This window comes from Ornithorhynchus anatinus, chromosome X4, assembly GCF_004115215.2.
Source record: "Ornithorhynchus anatinus isolate Pmale09 chromosome X4, mOrnAna1.pri.v4, whole genome shotgun sequence".
NCBI lineage: Eukaryota > Metazoa > Chordata > Mammalia > Monotremata > Ornithorhynchidae > Ornithorhynchus > Ornithorhynchus anatinus.
Genome location: NC_041752.1, coordinates 466,096 through 485,277, shown reverse-complemented (window position 1 = coordinate 485,277; position 19,182 = coordinate 466,096). Strand labels below are relative to the sequence as shown.

Sequence of the window (19,182 nt, the reverse complement as noted above, 5' to 3'; positions counted from 1 at the left end):
AGGGAGAGAGGGGGCGGGGGCCGGGCCAGCCGAGGGGTGGGGACGGGCGGGGGAGGGGGGGGCTTTCGGTTTGTCCCGCGGTTTGAATTTGGCGCCGGCGGAGCGTTGCCGGTCACGTGCGGCGGGGGCGGGACGGGGGGCGGGGCCCGGGGAGGCGGCGGCCTTGGCCCCCGCACCGGCTCGGCGGCCGCACTTCCACCCGCACCGAGGTGAGTGCGGGACCCTCCCCCCCGGCCGGAGGGGAGAGGGGGGGACCCGGAGACGGGGCGGGGGATGGACGTCCGGGGGAGGCTTCGAGGGCGGCCGGTCCCGCGCCTTGGAAGGCCTCGAGTGGGAGTTAGCCGACGGCCGGTCCCTTCCCCTGCTCCCCTCTCCCCGTTGCCCACCCCCGTCCGGGCCGCATGGACTGACAGGGGGACCCCCGCCCCCCCCCCTTCATCCTCTCTCCTTTTCATTCATTCAATAGTATTTATTGAGCGCTTACTATGCGCAGAGCACTGGACTAAGCGCTTGGAATGAACAAGTCGGCCACAGCTAGAGACGGTCCCTGCCGTTTGACGGGCTTACGGTCTAATCGGGGGAGACGGACAGACGAGAACGATGGCAATAAATAGAGTCCTGTTTTTCCATCTTCACCTCTTTCCCTTCCTGCTTCTCCTCCCCGCCCCTCAGCCTAACAATGGCGTCCCTTAATAATGTTGGTATTTGTTAAGCTCTTACTATGTGCCGAGCACTGTTCTAAGCGCTGGGGTAGACACAGGGGACTCAGGATGTCCCACGTGGGGCTCACGGTCTTTAATCCCCATTTTACAGATGAGGTAACTGAGGCACAGATAAGCTAGAGAAGCAGCGTGGCTCAGTGGAAAGAGCCCGGGCTTTGGAGTCAGAGGTCATGAGTTTGAATCCCAGCTCTGCCCCTTGTCAGCTGTGTGACTGTGGGCGAGTCACCTAACTTCTCTGTGCCTCAGTTCCCTCATCTGGAAAATGGGGATTGAGACTGTGAGCCCCACGTGGGACAACCTGATTCCCGTGTCTACCCCAGCGCTTAGAACAGTGCTCGGCACATAGTAAGCGCTTAACAAATACCAACATCATTATTATTATTATTATTATTAAGTGACTTGGCCACAGTCACACAGCTGACAAGTGGCAGAGCTGGGATTCGAACTCATGACCTCTGACTCCAAAGCCCGTGCTCTTTCCACTGAGCCACGCTGCTTCTCTAAGCACTTACTATGTGCAAAGCACTGTTGGAAGCGCCGGGGAGGTTACAAGGTGATCAGGTTGTCCCACGTGGGGCGCTCCCGGTCTTCATCCCCATTTTATAATAATGATAATGTTGGTATTTTGGGGGCGCTTACTATGTGCAGAGCCCTGTTCTAAGCGCTGGGGTACACAGATACAGGGTCATCAGGTTGTCCCACATGAGGCTCACAGTCTTCATCCCCACTTTACAGATGAGGGAACTGAGGCTGCGAGAAGTGAAGCAGCGTGGCTCAGTGGAAAGAGCACGGGCTTTGGAGTCAGGGCTCATGAGTTCGAATCCCAGCTCTGCCACTTGTCGGCTGTGTGACTGTGGGCAAGTCACTTCACTTCTCTGTGCCTCAGTTCCCTCATCTGTAAAATGGGGATTAACTGTGAGCCCCACGTGGGGACAACCTGATTCCCCTATGTCTACCCCAGCGCTTAGAACAGTGCTCTGCACATAGTAAGCGCTTAACAAATACCAACATTATTATTATTATTATTATTAAGTGAAGTGACCTGCCCAGTCACACAGCTGACAGGCGGCCGAGTGGGGATTTGAACCCATGACCGCTGACTCCCAAGCCTGGACTCTTTCCACTGAGCCACGCTGCTTCTCTCACCTCATTCATTCATTCAGTAGTATTTATTGAGCGCTAACTATGTGCAGAGCACTGTACTAAGCGCTTGGAATGGACAGATCGGCAACAGATAGAGACAGTCCCTGCCCATTGACGGGTTTACAGTCTAACCGTATCCTACCCTACCTCCTTCCACTATATATAGGATGTTTTTGCGGGATGGGGACGGAGATCTTCCTAAACCTGGGGCCCAGGACCAGCACTCCCACAGCCCCCAGAATTGAGCCTCTCCTGACTTTCCCACAGGGGTAACCGTGGGCTTCGGCAGGCAGACAAAGGGAGGAGGGGAGAGGAGGGATGTCGCCTCGTCCCTTCTCCCACCCGACCCTGTTTGCCTCTCCCCGAAGGTGAGGTTGTGACCCCTGGCCCTCCCTGCTCCAGCGGGCACCATGCAGGAGCTCTCAGCCGTGCTCGCCACCCCTGTTGATGCCTCCCGGGAAGAAGTCCCGCCGCCCGATCCCGAGAGCCCAGCTACTGTTCCGTGAGGCGCCGCTGGAGGGGCCCAAGCATCCCTACGGCTCGCCCCAGCCCACCGACACCCGCCCGAGACCCGTCCCCACCAAACCCATCGACCGCAAAACCGCCACTTCCTGGGTGAGCGCTGGAGAGCCTAGCCCAGACTAGGGGTATGGGGTGGAAGATATTTATCAAACGCTTACTACGCACAGGGCGCTGTATTTGGAGTGTTTAAGGAAAGCCAGTCCGACGGGAGAGGGGAGGGAGGGAAGTCAACACATACGGTAGTCGAACACGGGAACGGGAGGAGGCAGCGGGCCGACAGTCTAAGGGTGGAATGGGGGGGGAATCGAGGGGCCCGTGAGGCGAGAGGAGAGGCCCGTGGCCAGCCGGCTCGTTGAGAGCATCATCTTGTTCTGTTTTGCTCCTCAGGTGATCCCCCAGTTTGAGGGTTCTACAGGGGGCCGACGTCCAGCCCGCCAGAGACCACCCCGGGACCCAGTGGGCAACTCCGGTCGGAAACCCCACCCTTGCAAGTTTCTGCCTCTGGCTTTTGCCGGCCTCCAGGGACCCTGCAGGGAGCAGGCTCCCACCAGCCCCCCGGCGGTCAAGAGGCCTGGCCGGGCCAGCCAGAGCCCCACGCGGGCCAGGGTGCGGGCCGGTCGTCAGCCTCTGGTGCCCATGTTCAGCCCTCAGAGCTGCGGCCACTTGTCCGGCCGTGAGCCGGCCAGCCCCGGATTTGCGTTTCTCCCCCCGGACATCCAGACCCCAGAGATGCCCTCCGGGAGGGGTCCCGAAGATCCTGAGCCATCTCCCCGCCCCTTCGGGGGTCTCCTCTCCCACTCCAGTCCCCCGGAGGACTCAGGCCCGGGCCCCACCCTGGTGCTGGACACCCCGGAGGAGAGCTATGGACTGAAGGTGACGTGGAGGAAACGACGGCACCTCCTGGCGTACCTCAGAGAGCGGGGAAGGCTGAGCCAGAGCCAATTTCTGGTGAGGAAGTGAGTGCGGCCCTCAAATGAGGGGTCTCGGTAGGGGAGGACGCGGAGACCCCTCGAGGCAGGCTCTTGGGGAGCCGCTCCAAGAGAGGCTGTAGTAGTTGCCCCCCGGGGATGCTCCTCCCTCTTGGTCCTACAAGTTACAGGCTGCTTGAGGAGAGTCGGGAGGCACAGGGGGACACTGGATGGGGGTCCGGGATCCCCCTCAGAGTGGGCACTCAGCCCCTCCCAAGACCAGCCTCCTTGCCATGAGCATCTGCTGCCGAAGGAGAAAGCCGAAACTCCATCAGTCCTGGGAGTAGCACTGCCACCAACCACCAGGCCTTTGAGCCCTCAGGGTCCCCTGATGTGCCTAGCTCAGACCCAAGGAGGGCCAACGAAGAGTGGTGTGGGCTGGTGGGGGAATCACATAGGCTCCTCCCGGCCGGTCCTCGTGGAGGTGAGCTGTGAAGCTTTCCAGAAGGTGGGGAGACGGATTTTTAGTCCTGAAGTGTTTCCAACTTATGTAAATAAACGGATTTCAACCTCAGGCGCTGTCCTCCGCAGTGGCATCTCCCCTCCAGCACAGTTTCTGCATTCCTAACTTCCCCTCCGCCCCCCGCACCTTGGGGGATAGCGGGTGCGTCTGCATGGGCGGCACCCCTAGCCCTGGCGGCTCCCCTCCGGCACGGTCCCCAAGGATCTACCTCCCCCTTCCCCTGAGGTCCAGAGACTGGGGTATCCGTTGGTCAGCAGTAGCAGCTCCCCTCTGGCACAGTCCTCACGTTCTTGCTTCCCTCCCCCGAGAGCCGGAGAACTGGGTTATCCACACGGTCAACCCCCAGAGCACCTGTATAATAATAATAATAATAATAATAATAATGTCGGTTTTGTTAAGTGCTTACTATGTGCTGAGTACTGTTCTAAGCGCTGGGGTAGATACAGGGTAATCAGGTTGTCCCACGTGAGGCTCACAGTCTTAATCCCCATTTTGCAGATGAGGTCACTGAGGCCCAGAGAAGTTAAGTGACTGGCTCAAAGTCCCACAGCTGACAGGTGGCAGAGCCGGGATGGAACCCATGCCCTCTGACTCCTAAGCCTGGGCTCTTTCCACTGAGCCACACTGCTTCTTCCCAACAGAACAGTTTGCACTGCACTAAGTGCTGGGTAGCAATGCACAAGTGGAAATAGCACATGGGTGCTGGAGTTCAGGGGCCTCACATTCTAAAGCTAAGAAGGGAAGGGTGTGTGTGTGATGCTGGAGGGGGGTCGTGAGTGTGTGTGTTTTGCGGGGGGGGGGGTGATGTGTGTGTGTTGTGGGAGAGGGGGTGGTGAGAGTGTGTGTGTTGCGGAGAGGGGGATGATGAGAAGTGTGTGCTTAGGGAGGGAATGGTGAATGTGTGTATGTGTTGTGGGAAAGAGGCATGGTGAGAGTGTGTGTGTTGTGAGAGGGGATGGTGTGTGTGTTTTGCGGGGGGGGGGGCGGGTAGTGTGTGTGTGTGGTGGGAGAGGGGGATGGTGAGTGTGTGTATGGTGTGGGAGAGGGGGATGGTGAGAGTGTGTGTGTTGGGGAGGGGGGATGGTGAGTGTGTGTGTGTGGGTGTGGTGTGAGAGGGGGATGGTGAGTGTGTGTTGTGGGAGAAGGGGATGTGAGTGTGTGTGTGTTGTGGGAGAAGGGGATGGTGAGTGTGTGTGTGGTGTGAGAGGGGGATGGTGAGTGTGTGTGTTTTGCGGGAGGGGGGTGGTGAGTGTGTATGTGTGTCGCGGGAGAGAGGGGTAGTGAGTGTGTGTGTGTGTGTTTTGCAGGGGAGGGGAGACCGTGCGGGTGGTCCGGCCTCTCCCGCCGTCCGGAAACAGCGTTCCAGGGCCGGGAGGGTGGGAGAGAGAGAGAGAAAAAGAGAGGGAGGGAGAGGGAGGGAGAGGGAGGGAGAGAGAGGGAGAGAGAGGGAGAGAGAGGGAGAGAGAAGGAGGGAGGGATCAGCCAGCCCCGGCTCCCTTCTGCGCAGGCGCCTCCCGCTCCCCTTGGAAACCCTCCCGCAACGCTGGGCGTGAGCGGCAGCCAATGAGGCGGCGGCGGCGGGGCGCGGGGGCCAATGGGCGGCGGCGGCGGGGCGCGGGGGACCAATGGGCGGCGGCGGCGGGGCGCGGGGGACCAATGGGCGGCGGCGGCGGGGCGCGGGGGACCAATGGGCGGCGCCGAGGGTGCGGAGCGCTGCCGCCCAGGGCGGGCGGAGTGTGGAGGCGGTGGGCCGAGGCGGAGAGGCGGCGGATGGAGGCGGCGCGTCCGTGGCCCGCGCCCGGCGGGGACAGGTCAGCGCCAGGCGGACGCCGGGACGGACCCGACCGGGCAGGAACGGGGGGTCACCGGGGGTGGGGGCCCTTTTCCTTTTCCTCTGCGGCCCCTGGGTTGCGCGGGGCGAGGCTCAGTGATAATAATAATAATATTGGTGGTATTTGTTAAGCGCTTCCTCTGCGCAGAGCGCTGTTCTAAGCGCTGGGGCAGATCCGGGGTCATCAGGGGGATCCCACGGGAGGCTCCCACACTTCATCCCCATTTTCCAGATGAGGTCACCGAGGCCCGGAGAATAATAACGTTGGTATGTGTTAAGCGCTTACTAGGTGCATACTAATGTTGGTATTTGTTAAGCGCTTACTCTGTGCAGAGCGCTGTTCCGAGCGCTGGGGGAGATACGGGGGTCATCAGGGGGTCCCACGGGAGGCTCCCAGACTTCATCCCCATTTTCCAGATGAGGTCACCGAGGCCCGGAGAATAATAACGTTGGTATGTTGGTATTTGTTAAGCGCTTACTATGTGCCGAGCACTGTTCTAAGCGCTGGGGTAGACATAGGGGAATCAGGTGGTCCCACGTGGGGCTCACAGTCTTCATCCCCATTTTACAGATGAGGGAACTGAGGCCCAGAGAAGTGAAGTGACTCGCCCACAGTCACACAGCCGACAAGTGGCAGAGCTGGGATTCGAACTCATGAGCCCTGACTCCAAAGCCCGTGCTCTTTCCACTGAGCCACGCTGCTTCTCATGTGTTAAGCGCTTATTAGGTGCATAATAATGTTGGTATTTGTTAAGCACTTACTATGTGCAGAGCGCTGTTCCGAGCCCTGGGGGAGATACGGGGTCATCAGGGGGTCCCAACGGGAGGCACCCAGACTTCATTCCCATTTTCCAGATGAGGTCACCGAGGCCCGGAGAATAATAACGTTGGTATTTGTTAAGCGCTTACTAGGTGCAGAGCACTGTGCTAAGCGCTGGGGGAGATCCAGGGTCATCAGGTGGTCCCACGTGAGGCTCACAGTCTTCATCCCCATTTTACAGATGAGGTCACCGAGGCACAGAGAAGTTAAGTGACTTGCCCAAGGTCACACAGTTGACAAGTGGGGGATCTGGGATTCGAACCCATGACCTCTGAATCCCAAGCCCGGGCTCTTTCCACTGAGCCACGCTGCTTCTCAAGAGAAGTGAAGCGACTTAGTAATGTTGGTATTTGTTAAGCGCTTACTCTGTGCAAAGCGCTGTTTTAAGCGCTGGGGGAGATGGGGGATCATCAAGTGGTCCCACGTGAGGCTCCCAGACGTCATCCCCATTTTCCAGATGAGGTCACCGAGGCCCAGAGAAGTGAAGTGACTTGATAATAATGGTAGTATTTGCTTCACAGCCGACCCCGCCCTCCATCTCCCCCTTTCCAGACCGGCCTCAGTTTACCCCTCGGTGCAGACACTCCCTTCCACCACGTAGCCACTGGAGGGGGCGGGAAGGTCCCGCCCCTCCCTTTTCCCCACCAAGTTGAGTTAGCCCCCCCCCCCCCCCGTTATTGGATCATCCGTGCCTTGGGCTGCCCACCTCCCCTCGGCGAGCCCGTCATTGGGCAGGGATGGTCTCTCTCCGTTGCAGAATTGTCCATTCCAAGCGCTTAGTCCAGTGCTCTGCACATAGTAAGCGCTCAAATACTATCGAATGAATGAATGAACGGGCCTTGTGCCATCCCACGGAAAGACTCCCGGGTTCTGGTTCCAGATCCGCCACGGACCTGCTGTGGAACTTCAGTCGAGGCATTTCGCCTCTCTAGGCCTCAGTTTCCTCGTAATAATAATGTGGGCATCTGTTAAAGTGCTTACTATGTGCAAAGCACTGTTCGAAGCAGCTGGGGAGGTGACCACGTGGGGCTCACAGTCTTCATCCCCATTTTACAGATGAGGGAACTGAGGCCCAGGGAAGTGAAGCGACTTGCCCAAAGTCACACAGCTGACAGGCGGAAGAGCCGGGATTTGAACTCATGATCTCTGACTCCCCAGCCCGTGCTCCTTTCCATTGAGCCACGCTGCTTTGCATCTGCCCAACGAGGCTGAAACCAAACTCTGAGTCCATACGGGGCGGGGACCATATCCAAGCTGGAAATCTCGGATCCGCCCCAGGGTCGAGCACGTACTAAGCGCCTTATTATAAACGCAGCGGAACCGAGTTGTTTTTCCCCGACCGAGGAGACTGGAGGCTGTGGGTGGGGAAGGGACAGTCGCAGGCCAGGTGGACCCGGTGACTTGGGCGCCCGAGGGGCAAGCGTTTCCTGTTGAATCCAAGCCGTGACAGCTTGGATGTTGAAGAGCGGCGACCCGGGGGCGGACCGGGGGCGAGGGGCCTGGAACGTCCACCTCAACCGGCTCCTCGTCCCGGGGTCCGGCCGCCCTGGGCGCCTCTTTCCCCCGGAGAGAGCGCCTGCGCTGCCCCTCTACTTTCGGGCAGTTGGTTTCCTGTTGTCTCCGAAGGATGCCGTCCATGTGGGGATTTGGTTAATAGGAAGATGGAAGGACCGGAGGCCTTCACTTACACCTCTGTGGCCGTTCTTCCTTCAAAGGAATTCACTCTGTCAGCAGATCATTTGTCACAGCTAGCTTCCTCCCCCCAAATCCCTCTGAATTCCAAGAATTTCCAGACATTCCGCGGGCTGCATCTGGAGGAGACTGGCTAGCGGAGCATGGCCGGGGCCGGGTTCCTCCCTGGCCTTCAGAAGCGACTCTGATTCTGGGAGAAGGTTGAGGAAGCAGCGTAGTCGTGGGGGTGGAGGGGCAGATGTGTTGGGGTGATGTAGGGTTGGGGGGTGGGTGGGCCGGGGGGTGTTGGAACCCAAGCTAGACCTGAGTTCTTGGCAAGCCCAATGGCTCACCGGGCAGGTTGGGACCGGCCGGCTGGAGGTCGGCAGCCTAGGCCCGGAGCCGCAGCGAACGCCCGACTCTCCCGGGACCGGTTGGATTTAGGAGTAAAAGTGGCAGGTTAGGGGCATCCCCTGGGATTTGTTCCCAGGGCAGTCTGGTTGGAGACTGCAAGCCTTCTCCTAAGGGCTTTTTCCCCCAGGCTTGGGGCAGAGAGACCCAGCTAGGGGCAGCAAGGTCTTCTCTAGGCCTAGGCTCCTCTCCCCAATACCCAACCTATTTGAAGCAGGGTTCTGGCCCTTGGTCTCTCTCTCTTAGCTGTAAGTTCCCTGCGGGCAGGTATCTGGGACCTTCTTCCTCTGCCTCTAACCCCTAATGGGGCAGGGTTCTGTTCTAGGAAAAGTCCCTCTTCCCCAGTTCCCCCTTCCCTTCCTCCCTGGTGCTCTCATCACCCCCCTAGAGAGGCTGTTAAGATGTGAATTCGGCACTTTTCTTGTGCCCAGGCCCTGGGGTGGATCCCCACATAACAGAGCAGTCACTGGCCCTGCCCCCCCCAGGGGCTCATTTGCACATATGTTGGAGGGTGGATGGGAAGGAGCCTCTGGCCGGTGAGTGGTTGAGGACAGCGCTGAGGGAGGGTGTGAGCAGGACCTGGGTTGGAAGCGCAGGAGGAGGGAGTGGATTTAAGGAGCTGGTGGAAAATCTCCTTAAGGGAGGCAGCTGGAAAGTGGGAGAAGGTTGAGGAAGCAGCGTTGTCGTGGGGGTGGAGGGCTAGATGTGTTGGGGTGATGTAGGGAGGCTCGAGCCTGATGGCTTCGATTTTTAGAACCACAAAGCAGTTGGTGAGATCATCGGGGCTAGGGAGGTCGGAAGGCCCGAAGGGGGTTGGGGAGCTTCGGGGGCCAAAGATCCTGGTGCAGCCTAGTCTTGGGGCCAGAGATAGTGAGGAGCAGCGGGGCACAGAGGAAAGTCCAGAGGAATGGGCTGGCCTCCTATCCCAGCTTCTACACTTAGTAAGAGTATTTCTTAAGCTCTCGTTGGGCACAGAGCACCGTACTAAGCGCCAAGAAAGAGTACGGAGATGGAATTGGTCATGGTCTCTGCCCGTCGAAGGGGCTCACTTGCCTGCCATGTGATCTTGGGCAAGTTCCTTTACTGCTCTCTGCCTCAGCTTATTGGTAAAATGGGGTTGAGGTCCTTGCTCTCCCTCCCTCTGAGACCAAGAGCCCCGTGTGGGTCAGGGATTGCGTCTGAACTGATTGTCCTGTAAATGCCCCAGTGCTTAGCATAGAGTGCACACTTAACGAACACCATAATAAGCACAATTAAATAAGAGTTCTCTGAGATTGAGACCCAGTTTTTGTCCTCTAAATAGCTGCGTATCATCAGGGTCCCAGTTTCCTCCACCTCCTCTGTTGCCCCTGGTTTGGGCAGACCCAGGCCCCCTGGAACAGGAACTGTTTCAGTTGGGCGTCTGCGGTCAATCAGTCCGTGAAAGAGAGAAGCCACAGAGGCAGGTTGGAATGGTTGTCATCCTCAGTGGGATGGAGCCTTTAATTTGTCCAGCTTTTCTGTTTTCCCCTGGCAATTTCTGGTTCATTTCATTTGGCCTTCCTGTCAACCCGGAAGGAAGGCTGGATTCTTTGCCCCAGTGGAGGCCCAGAGAGGTTGAGGGACTGGCACATGGTCACCCAGCCAACTGGGGCGGATTGGGACTCGAGGCCGGGTCTATGCCCCCTGACCGATGCGGACCCGGCGGAGGTGGAGCCGATCTATGCCAACTGCCCTCTCTCTGTCTCTCTCCCTCTGCAGTGCCTTTGAAGATAATAGTGTGAAGTTGCGGCAGCTGAAACTGGACAACCAGGTGAGCGGGCATCACGAGAAGGGGCGTGCTTGGACGCCTCCCCCTTACTCCTCTGACATTCAATTTCGGGGTGAATAATCCCAGCCCCTCCCCCACCTCTGGGCGATGGTGAGGAATAGGATGAGAACCCTGATGGAACAGGATTTAGACCGTGAGCCCATCATTGGGCAGGGATTCTTGCCGAATGGTACATTCCAAGTGCTTTGTACCGTGCTCTGCACGTAGTAAGCGCTCAGTAAATACTATTGAATTGAATGGACAGCACTCTGAAGAAGCAAAGGAGCAAGCCCCCTCGGAGTCCCCAAGACTCCTGGCTCCCCCAGCCTGCCCAGCCTTCAGGGGTCTCTGGCCAGCCTCGGAGGCGGGGTGGCCAGACCCAGAGACCCTGGGCTCTGCAGAGGGAGACGGTGGTAGTCAGGGTCCTTGCCGTCGCATTGCTTGGGATTAATGTGGCTGCTCTTTGGGTTCTCGTGGCTGTTATGGCCATGTGGGCCCTCAGCGAGCCCTGCTGGAGAAGAAGCAGAGGAAGAAACGTCTGGAGCCACTCATGGTGCAGCCGAACCCAGAGGCCAAGCTGCAGCGTTCCAAGCCCAGGGACGGCGACGATCAGACCCCATTGGTGGAGCCGCCCCGGGTGCCCGGGCCCCCCAGCCGGCTGCTTCTGCAGGGTGGGTCCCCCAACCTGCCCCTCAACTCCTGCCGGGTACTCCTGCGGGGTGGGTGCCCCAAACAGCATCTCCCTTCGTCCCCAAACCCAGGGCTTGGCTGGCATCGCCGGTCACTCCGGGGCCATGTCTCAGGGTTGGGACAGAGCAGTGCCCCCCCGGGCGGTCAGTGCGGGAACGGAGGTGAGCCTGATAGAGCTGGTATAGCGAGGTCACTCTTGGTATCCTTGCATCCACAGGCATCGATGGTCCAGCCGCCTTCTTAAAGCCAGAGACCCCCGAGCCGGAGCCCAGACCCCACATCCTGTCGGTGGCATCGTCTGCTGCAGAGGCTAGCCCCGGGCAGTCGCCCCCCAGGGCTGACTTGCAAGAGATCCTGCAGCAGCATGGTGAGAACTGGCGGTCCTCCTTGCACTGCCATGCCTTGCCCTGCCTGTCGGCCTCAGTGTCTCCCCACACCAGCCCCGAGAGCAGCTGCCACCACCGGGTACTTAGTCCCTGGCTGGCACAGGGCTGGAGTCCCTCCCTGCCCAAGTCTCCCCTGCCCATGCCGGCCAGAACCCGGTGCTCTGTAGAACCCAAAGGGAGCTGGGACCTTTGACCCCAGACCCTGGCCTGGCAACTGCAGCCCCCAGACCCTGGCCCCTTGACTCGGTCCCTAGGATTGCGGCCCACGGGCCCAGGCCATATGACCGCAGCATTAACCCCATCCTCTATGGGCAGCTGGCTGGGCTCCGGTGCCCGGTGGAGATGGTCGGGCCTCCGGCCGGGCCTCTGGAGGAGGCAGGTGCTGCCTAACGGCCTCCTCACCACGCTCTGTGCGCTGACCCACGATAGCTCTGTCCCCGGCAGGGATCTCGGCCAGCCTGAACTTTGACGAGGAGTTGCCCGAAGGAGAGGGAGGGGTTGGTAACCAGTCGGGGTCACCACCACCCCCGCCGTATGCTGATCCCGAGCGCCCCAGCTCCGCCACCAGCTGCAAATCCACACCGGTGAGTGACACCCGTGCTCTTTCTTGGGGGACCCCCTCTGCCCTACACACACACACACACGCACACACAGAGCAACTGGACTCCTCCCCCCCTCGCCTCCTCCCAGCCCTCCTTCCCCAGGAGGATGCTGGGCGATGGCTTACGGCCTGCCGTTCCCCCAGGACCAAGGTGGGTGCAGTGCTGTCCCCGTCCCCGCGGCCACGGCCGGAACCCTGGGGGAGGTGGAGAATCTGGAGGACTTTGCGCTGCGCCCCGCGCCCCGGGGCGTCACGGTCAAGTGCCGCGTCACTCGGGACAAGAAAGGCGTGGACCGTGGCCTCTTCCCCACCTACTACATGCACCTGGAGCGGGAGGACAACCGCAAGGTGGGCTGCGGCCGGGCACAGAGAGGCAGGCCTTGGGGGAGTCAGGTGAGGGGGTACGGGACCGCCCGGCATGGGGAGGCAGGGGCCCGAGGACTCGTCTCAGCGTGGCTCAAACCACTGACCTGGTGGTATTCAGGCCCGGGACATTTTGGGAAGTGACGCTAGGACGGTGGGAGGAAGCGGGGCCTCACGGCCTTGGTGGAGCCAGTGGGTCCCAGAGTCAAGGACCTCTGGGGATCCAGAGCCATAAGGGGCAGAGTAGAGGTTGTGGATAAAAGCCTGGTCTGCAGCAACGGAGATCTGGCCTGAGGCAGAGCTGGGGAAGGCACACAACATTAGTGGTCACTTTGCCACGGACACCAGAGTTCCTTTTGTTGCCAGAGGCCGGGGCACTGGCCCAGGAAGGAATCGGGGTAGGAGAGGACTTGGAGAGGGTTTGCTGGGTAATGGAATCTCCAGGTGGGAACGAAGAACAAACCTCAGGCCCGTGTGGAGGAGTTGTGTGCCAGTGGCTTGCTCAGGACTACTCGTGCTTTCTCATCCTTGCCTGGCATGTTCCCCCTATGGAGGACAGCGAGGGGGCAGTGGGGCAGTGCATGACACAGTGCATGTGTGCTCTTGGCCCATGTTGGCTTGCTCCAGGCAGGGCCGGGACTGGAACCCAGGTCTCCTGTTCCCAGAGCCGAACTCTGCTTGTGGACTAGGCCCCCGGCAGAGCTGGGAAAGGAAGGTGACGCTGGGGAACAAGGGATGGGGAGGGGGTGGGCGGAGGAGCCGGGGAGAGTAAGGCCAGTCTCTGAGCTTTTCAAGCCCGTCTTGGCTTGTCCCTCTTCTCTTGCCAGACGTTCCTTCTTGCGGGGAGAAAGCGGAAAAAGAGCAAGACATCCAACTACCTCATCTCCATCGACCCCACCGACTTATCCCGGGAGGGGGGCAGCTACGTTGGCAAACTCAGGTGAGAGGAGGACCAGGGGAAACGGGGCCTTTCACCCCCGAGCCTGGGCTCAGTCCGTAGAGTCCTGGGGCCAGGACCCTTCTCCTCTCTCGTTCCCTGGACCGGACAGGAGGGCGCAGGGCTCCGGTGGATGACGGCCGGCCCACCGCGGGGCAACTGCCTGGTGGTGCCTTGCCAGCGCCACATCATCCCAGGCACTGACGCTGAGTGTCCTCCATTGCAGGTCCAACCTGATGGGCACACGGTTTACAGTGTACGACCACGGGGTCAGCCCGGCCAAGGCCCAGGGACTGGTGGAAAAAGCCCACATCCGGCAGGAGTTGGCAGCCATCTGCTATGTAAGTGGCACGGGGACGACCGGCCCTGTCCAGGGGACCAGAGGGCAACCTGCAGGCCATTAGGGGACGTGAGCCAGGGGAGCCCTCTGTGAACTGATGGGGGAGGTAGGGGAGTAGGCTGGGGGAGTCCCCTGTGGGTTGGGGTGTTGATCCAAGAGGCCTTTGTGAGGCTGGATCTTGACTCCGAGGGCCGCGTGTGCAGGGAACCCTCGAAAACCACCCGGGATGAGCCCAGGGGAGCCCTGAGGGACCCTCAGTTTTCCGGTTTCCCAGGGGCTGCTCCCCCAGGCCGTTCCCGTGAACCCTCCCTTTAGGCCACCCCAGGAAGCAGCATTCACCGCTCGGTGATCCAGGCCCGGTGCTTCTTAGACCGTGAGGCCCTGGTTGCACACCTCTGGCCAGTCTGGACCCCAGACTTCTCAGACCCCCAGCCAGGTGGCCTCTGCGGTGGCAGCCGGCTGCTTGGCTCTTCTGACCCCAGGTCCGCACAGGTGTTGCTGGCGCTCAGCCCTGCCTCCGGCTCCTCCTCGCCAGGGTCATAGGAACACAGAGGCGGCCAAGGTCAGGAACCTGCAGAATGTTGGTGCTGTGCCACTGGTAGCCATGGCAGCTGGCGGCACAGAGAGCACCAGTCCCCGCCCAACAGCCGAAGAGGGGTCCTGTCCTCTTGTTCCGGCTGTGGGGTTTGTAGGGGGGGTGGTCCCACTCCTCCTGAATTGGACTCCGATCTCCTAGGAAACCAACGTCCTGGGGTTTAAGGGCCCCCGGAAGATGGCCGTGATCGCCCCCGGCATGAACCTCAGCCACGAGCGGATCCCATTCCGACCACGCCATGTGAGTTGCCCCAGGGGCCGACCCAAGGTCTGACTCCAAATGTCCTTTCGCAGGCCCCTCTCCCAGGGGCTGCCCTTGTCCTCACCTTCCCCCCCGTCGTCATCCTGTCCGTGACCCCCGACCTCACCGTCTTGTCTCCATCCCCCTGTGTCACCGTCTGGCCCCGGCCCCTCCATCCTGCCCCTGCAGGAGCACGAGAGCCTGCTGTCCAAGTGGCAAACGCGGAACGTGGAGAACCTGATTGAGCTGCACAACAAAGCCCCTGTCTGGAACGATGACACCCAGTCCTACGTCCTCAACTTCCATGGCCGGGTCACCCAGGCCTCCGTCAAGAACTTTCAGATCGTCCATGAGAATGACCGTACGGACCAATGGGCAGTGGTGGGCTCCAGCTAGGACGGGGCGGGCTCCCTGGATGGTCTCATTCTGGCCGGGACCGATCATGGGGAACGGGTCGAGGCTTTTCCTCAGTGTTGGGCTGTTGAGGGCCCCGGTACTGAGTCTTGGGGCTCGGGGGCTGTGGGGCTGGCTTTGTGCCCAGTTCGTTTATTCATTCAGTTGTATTTATTGAGCGCTTACTGTGTGTAGAGCACTGTATTAAGCACTTAAACCCAGACCCCGTTGTCTGGCTGGGGGAGCAGCGCTTGACCACAGACTTGGCATCTCAGATGCCCCCGACCCCGCACCCCCAGGTCATGTGGACACAGCCTTGCTGGCTCTCCCAAAGCCCCTCAGAGCCCCAGGCAGAGTCCAGTTCCTGGCGGGGCTAACCAGAGCCAGCTTCAGATCAGGACACACGAATCCTGAGAAGCTTCAAGCGTTCTCCACCTCTGTGGGGGCAGACACCTAGAACCAGGAGCAGGAGGCCAAGCACCATGAAGGTGGTATCAGCTTCCACAGTGCCTGGTGTCATTCACATAATGATAATAATAATGACTGTGGTATGTGTTTAGCGCTTACTATGTGCCAAGCACTGTTCTAAGGCCTGGGGGTGGTTACAAGGTAATCAGGTGAAAAACAGCCCCTGTACCACATGGGGCTCACAGTCTCAATCCCCATTGTACAGGTGAGGTAACTGAGGCACAGTGAAGTGTGAAGTGACTTGCTCAAGGTCACACAGCGGACCTGTGGTGTAGCTGAAATTAATACCCACGTCCTCTGATTCCCAGACCCGTGCTGTTTCCATTAGGCCATGCTTCCTGCTGTGGTAGGGGTCAACAAGGAGGAGGCCAACATCTGGTCGCTTGGGGCATATTCTCCTTAGTCACAACCATCTTGTGTTCTGGATGTTGGTTAGGTGGCTTCTGTCTGCTCTCCTTTGCTGCGTCTTTGTGTGCGTGGGGTGGGGGAGCCTATGTAGCTTCTGCCTGCCCTCCTCTGGGGGCCAAGGAGGGGTGTGCATGTTTCTGTGTTTATAGTGGGATGGCTTCTTCTCCTCTTCTGCTGGGCTGACTTTGTGCCCAGGTAATTATTCATTCACTTGTATTTATTGAGCACTTCCTGGGTCGTGTGGGCACAGCCTCGCTGGCTCCCCCGCACCCCGCCAGAGCCCCAAGCAGGGTCCATTTCCCGAGTGGTTGAGGAGATATAAGGAGCCAGTTGGTGAGTGGCAGACTCCTACCTAACTCCTCCTCCCTTTCTGTTCCCTCTTCCTCTGATCTTTCAGAATTAAAATTCCTGGGCCCAGGGCATGGCACCCGGACTTTCCCACTTTCCCTCCGTCCTTCTTTATGCCTTCCAACACCCCCGCTCTCTCATGCTCTCCAATCGTTCAGTGTTATTTATTGAGCTCACACTGCATGCTGAGCCTTGTGCTAAGTGCTTGGGAGAGTGCAGTATGGTAGAGTTGGTAGTCCCTTTGTTCCCTCCCCGTTCTCTCTCCCCGTCCTGTCTTTCGGCCTGTCCCTATCTAATTGTTCAGTCCCGGTCCCTTCGCGCCTTCTCCTCGGTCCCCATGACTCCCCGGCTCACGCCCCGCCTGTGTCTCCGCAGCGGACTACATCGTCATGCAGTTTGGGCGAGTGGCCAAAGACGTGTTCACGCTGGACTACAACTACCCCATGTGTGCGCTCCAGGCCTTCGCCATTGGGCTCTCCAGCTTCGACAGCAAACTGGCCTGTGAGTGACGGCCGGCCGCGGCGAGCCCAGATCCTGCCTCTCCCCAGTACTCCCTGGGCCCCCGCTCAGAGCTGGGCCCTGGAGGAGAAGAGGCTCCCTTCAGTCCACCCCCCGCTGGCACGGTGGGGATCACGGGAGCCGTTCCCTCTCGGCCTGAATCCCCTGGGTGTGAGCCAGATTCCCAGGACACCCCAGGATACCACGGACTCAGGCGCCCTGCCCCAAAGAACAGGGACCCAGAACCGGACACGGACTCCGACAGCTTAGAGGGTGTGCGCCAAGCTGGGCTGACGGTGCCCCCTGCCACGGCCCTGGCCCGCAGCCTGCTGGGGCCAGAACCGAGCCTGCCGAGGACTGGACTTGGGGTCAGCATCTTAATTCTTCGGGGACCTTTAGAGTGCTTGTCCTGGGGACAGGGAGGTTAGTCGAGAGGGTTCCTGGAGCAGCCAGCACCACACCCAAAGGGTGTTTGCAGGGAGCCTTTCTCCAAGAGCGCCACAACCCCAGGAAGCCTTCCTCCCGGCATTGTATGCTGGGAGGTGGTCTTAGAGCCTACACGTTGGATTCCGTCTAGTGGAGCCGGTCCTCGAAGGGGCTGCTACTGGCCGGGCCTGCATAGTCCCGATGGATGCGTCAGACAGAATCTGCCCCCGTTGCCTTCCAGTCCTCCACGTCGAGTCCCTGCCAATGCAACGAATCATGTGACCTTCTCCTTGGTCCTCCCTCACCAGTCCATGGCCAAAGCCCTTCCCCCCGCCACTTCTTCCCGATCTGGCCTGCCCCCTAGGCCACTTGCCCATATGCAGAGGATGGGCTGACGTCCCTTATGCTTCCCAGACTGTCTCACTGGGGCTGCTTCCTGTCTCCTGTCTGCACCAAGTGCTGAAGTGTTTGGCCAGAGAGGCAAAAGGAGCCGTGGGCCGACCCGCACCCTACCCTGCTGCCTGCCTTGCCCGGGGAGAGCTGGCCAGGGAGGAGAGCAGCCTTCCACCCCAGGCCCACCCACCTGTCCCTACCAGCACCCCTCCTGCCTGCCCCCAGCCTGTTTGCTCTCCGGGCCACAGCCTCCAGGAGGGGAGCAGGGGGCAGGGACTGCAGACCCATCCCTTCCCTGCCCACTCCTCACATACTCCCAGCCCCCGCGCTTAGCACTGCTTGGTTGTGCCGAGACAAAAGCCGCCCGCTGCTGACTGGGGTTTTCCAGAAAACCTATTTATAACTTTTGTACGTTCCGGCAATAAAAATAATTTATAGGAAAATGCTACCCGCTGCTGCCCGCATCCGGTCGGGCTGGGAATCTGAACTTCCACCATCGTCGGGACACAGCCTAGCGATCCTGTCAGGGAGTGAGGCCGCTGACCCGAGTCTCCCCAGCACCACCATCTCCTAGTAAGAGTACCCCATGGGCGTGGCTGGGGTTGGTGACCTGGTAGACTGCTCCCTAGAAGGCCAGCACAGCCCCTGCCCTTCTCTGCAGCTCATCCACTGTGGAGTTGGGGCAGCTCCTAGCTTCTTGGGGGTGGCAGGGGCAGGAGGGCATCTGGCTAGGACTGAGTATTCTGGGACAGTGGTTCTTCGCCTGGGTGCCACTGTCTCTGGGCTCTTCAGGCTGGCATGGTGGAGGGCCCACAGATGTGGGCAGGGAGCCTGGGCCCTTTTTAGGATAACCTTTGCCCCAGAACCACCGTCCTCTTATTCTCCCTCCTGGGTCCCAGCTACGATCCCAGCCAAGGGCCGATCAGGGGTCGTCCTGACTGGCAAGAGCCCAGATTTGGGAGTCTGTGCGCGGGCATTGGCTTCTGGGAAGGGGACGGAAAGTGTAAAGGACACCCTGTGGGGCCCGAGTACGAGAGGCTGCGGCCGGGACAGGGTGGAGACTTGCTCTGTGTGATCAGAGGCCGGAGCAGGCCGTGGAGCCTGTCCGAAAGGGGAGGGAGGAAGCAGAGATGGAGCCGGCCATGTTGAGGGAGCCTCCCTTAGACGTAGGTTTAACTGATCTGAAGCCACAGGAGAGGCTGGAGAAGGAGAGGAGATTTTTGTGTTCCTGGCAGGAGGGACTGGAGCTCGGGGAAAGGCAGGCGAAGACTGGAGGCAGGGAACCGGTGAGGAGGCTGCTACTGGACCCAAGCCAGTTGGGGGTCTCGGCAGTCCTCCTCCCCCTCCCTGCCCCCCGCCACTCTTCTCCAGCCCCGTCGCCCGTTAGCTGGGTGTTGGGGGGCACCAGCGCCCTCGTCCCGGCCCCAGCCGCTGGCGGGAAGGCTGGCGCAGCTGCTGTCTGGCCGGCAAAGGACGGAAGAGGACGGCGGCCCGGGGACGGAAAGTCCGAAGCAGGACAGTCCTGGGGACGTTTCCACTCCCAGCGAGGGAAGCTCCAACGACCTCCGCCCCCTTCACACCCCCCCCACCCCTTCGGTCTTAGATCTGCTCCTCACAGCCCCTCCCAGGCTGCCTATTAAGTAGGTGGGGAAAGAGCCCCCCATGGAAGGCGGATCCACGAGTAATAATAATGTTGGTATTTGTTAAGCGCTTACTATGTGCCAAGCACTGTTCTAAGCGCTGGGGTAGATACAAG

At 60.1% G+C, this 19,182-nt stretch overlaps 2 protein-coding genes and 1 long non-coding RNA gene across 4 annotated transcripts; 2 read left to right on the top strand and 1 right to left on the bottom strand.

Moving 5' to 3' along the window:
• The first annotated feature begins 143 nt into the window (after nucleotides 1–143).
• Nucleotides 144–3,869, top strand: RHNO1 (RAD9-HUS1-RAD1 interacting nuclear orphan 1). The gene is made up of 3 exons (XM_029054213.1): nucleotides 144–209; nucleotides 2,234–2,480; nucleotides 2,775–3,869. Exons 2-3 carry the CDS (start codon nucleotides 2,313–2,315, stop codon nucleotides 3,345–3,347), a joined length of 741 nt encoding a protein of 246 aa, XP_028910046.1. The 5' UTR covers nucleotides 144–209; nucleotides 2,234–2,312; the 3' UTR covers nucleotides 3,348–3,869.
• A 1,702-nt stretch (nucleotides 3,870–5,571) lies between these two features.
• TULP3 (TUB like protein 3) lies at nucleotides 5,572–17,869 on the top strand. 2 transcript variants are annotated; one of them, XM_007664526.3, is made up of 12 exons: nucleotides 5,572–5,629; nucleotides 10,292–10,343; nucleotides 10,843–11,011; nucleotides 11,248–11,397; nucleotides 11,861–12,000; nucleotides 12,162–12,365; nucleotides 13,208–13,320; nucleotides 13,544–13,658; nucleotides 14,394–14,492; nucleotides 14,682–14,853; nucleotides 16,485–16,610; nucleotides 17,185–17,869. In XM_007664526.3, the coding sequence occupies exons 1-12, from the start codon at nucleotides 5,589–5,591 to the stop codon at nucleotides 17,313–17,315; spliced, it is 1,512 nt and encodes a 503-aa protein (XP_007662716.2). In that variant the 5' UTR covers nucleotides 5,572–5,588; the 3' UTR covers nucleotides 17,316–17,869. The 2 variants fall into 2 exon arrangements, with proteins under 2 accessions (XP_007662716.2, XP_007662717.2); XM_007664527.3 differs by lacking the exon at nucleotides 12,162–12,365.
• On the bottom strand, nucleotides 13,250–14,412 carry LOC114807842. Its single transcript, XR_003755887.1, has 2 exons — nucleotides 14,051–14,412; nucleotides 13,250–13,550 (listed from the first exon to the last, which is right to left on the bottom strand). It is a non-coding gene; the product is annotated as an uncharacterized LOC114807842 (long non-coding RNA).
• Nucleotides 17,870–19,182: the final 1,313 nt, after the last annotated feature.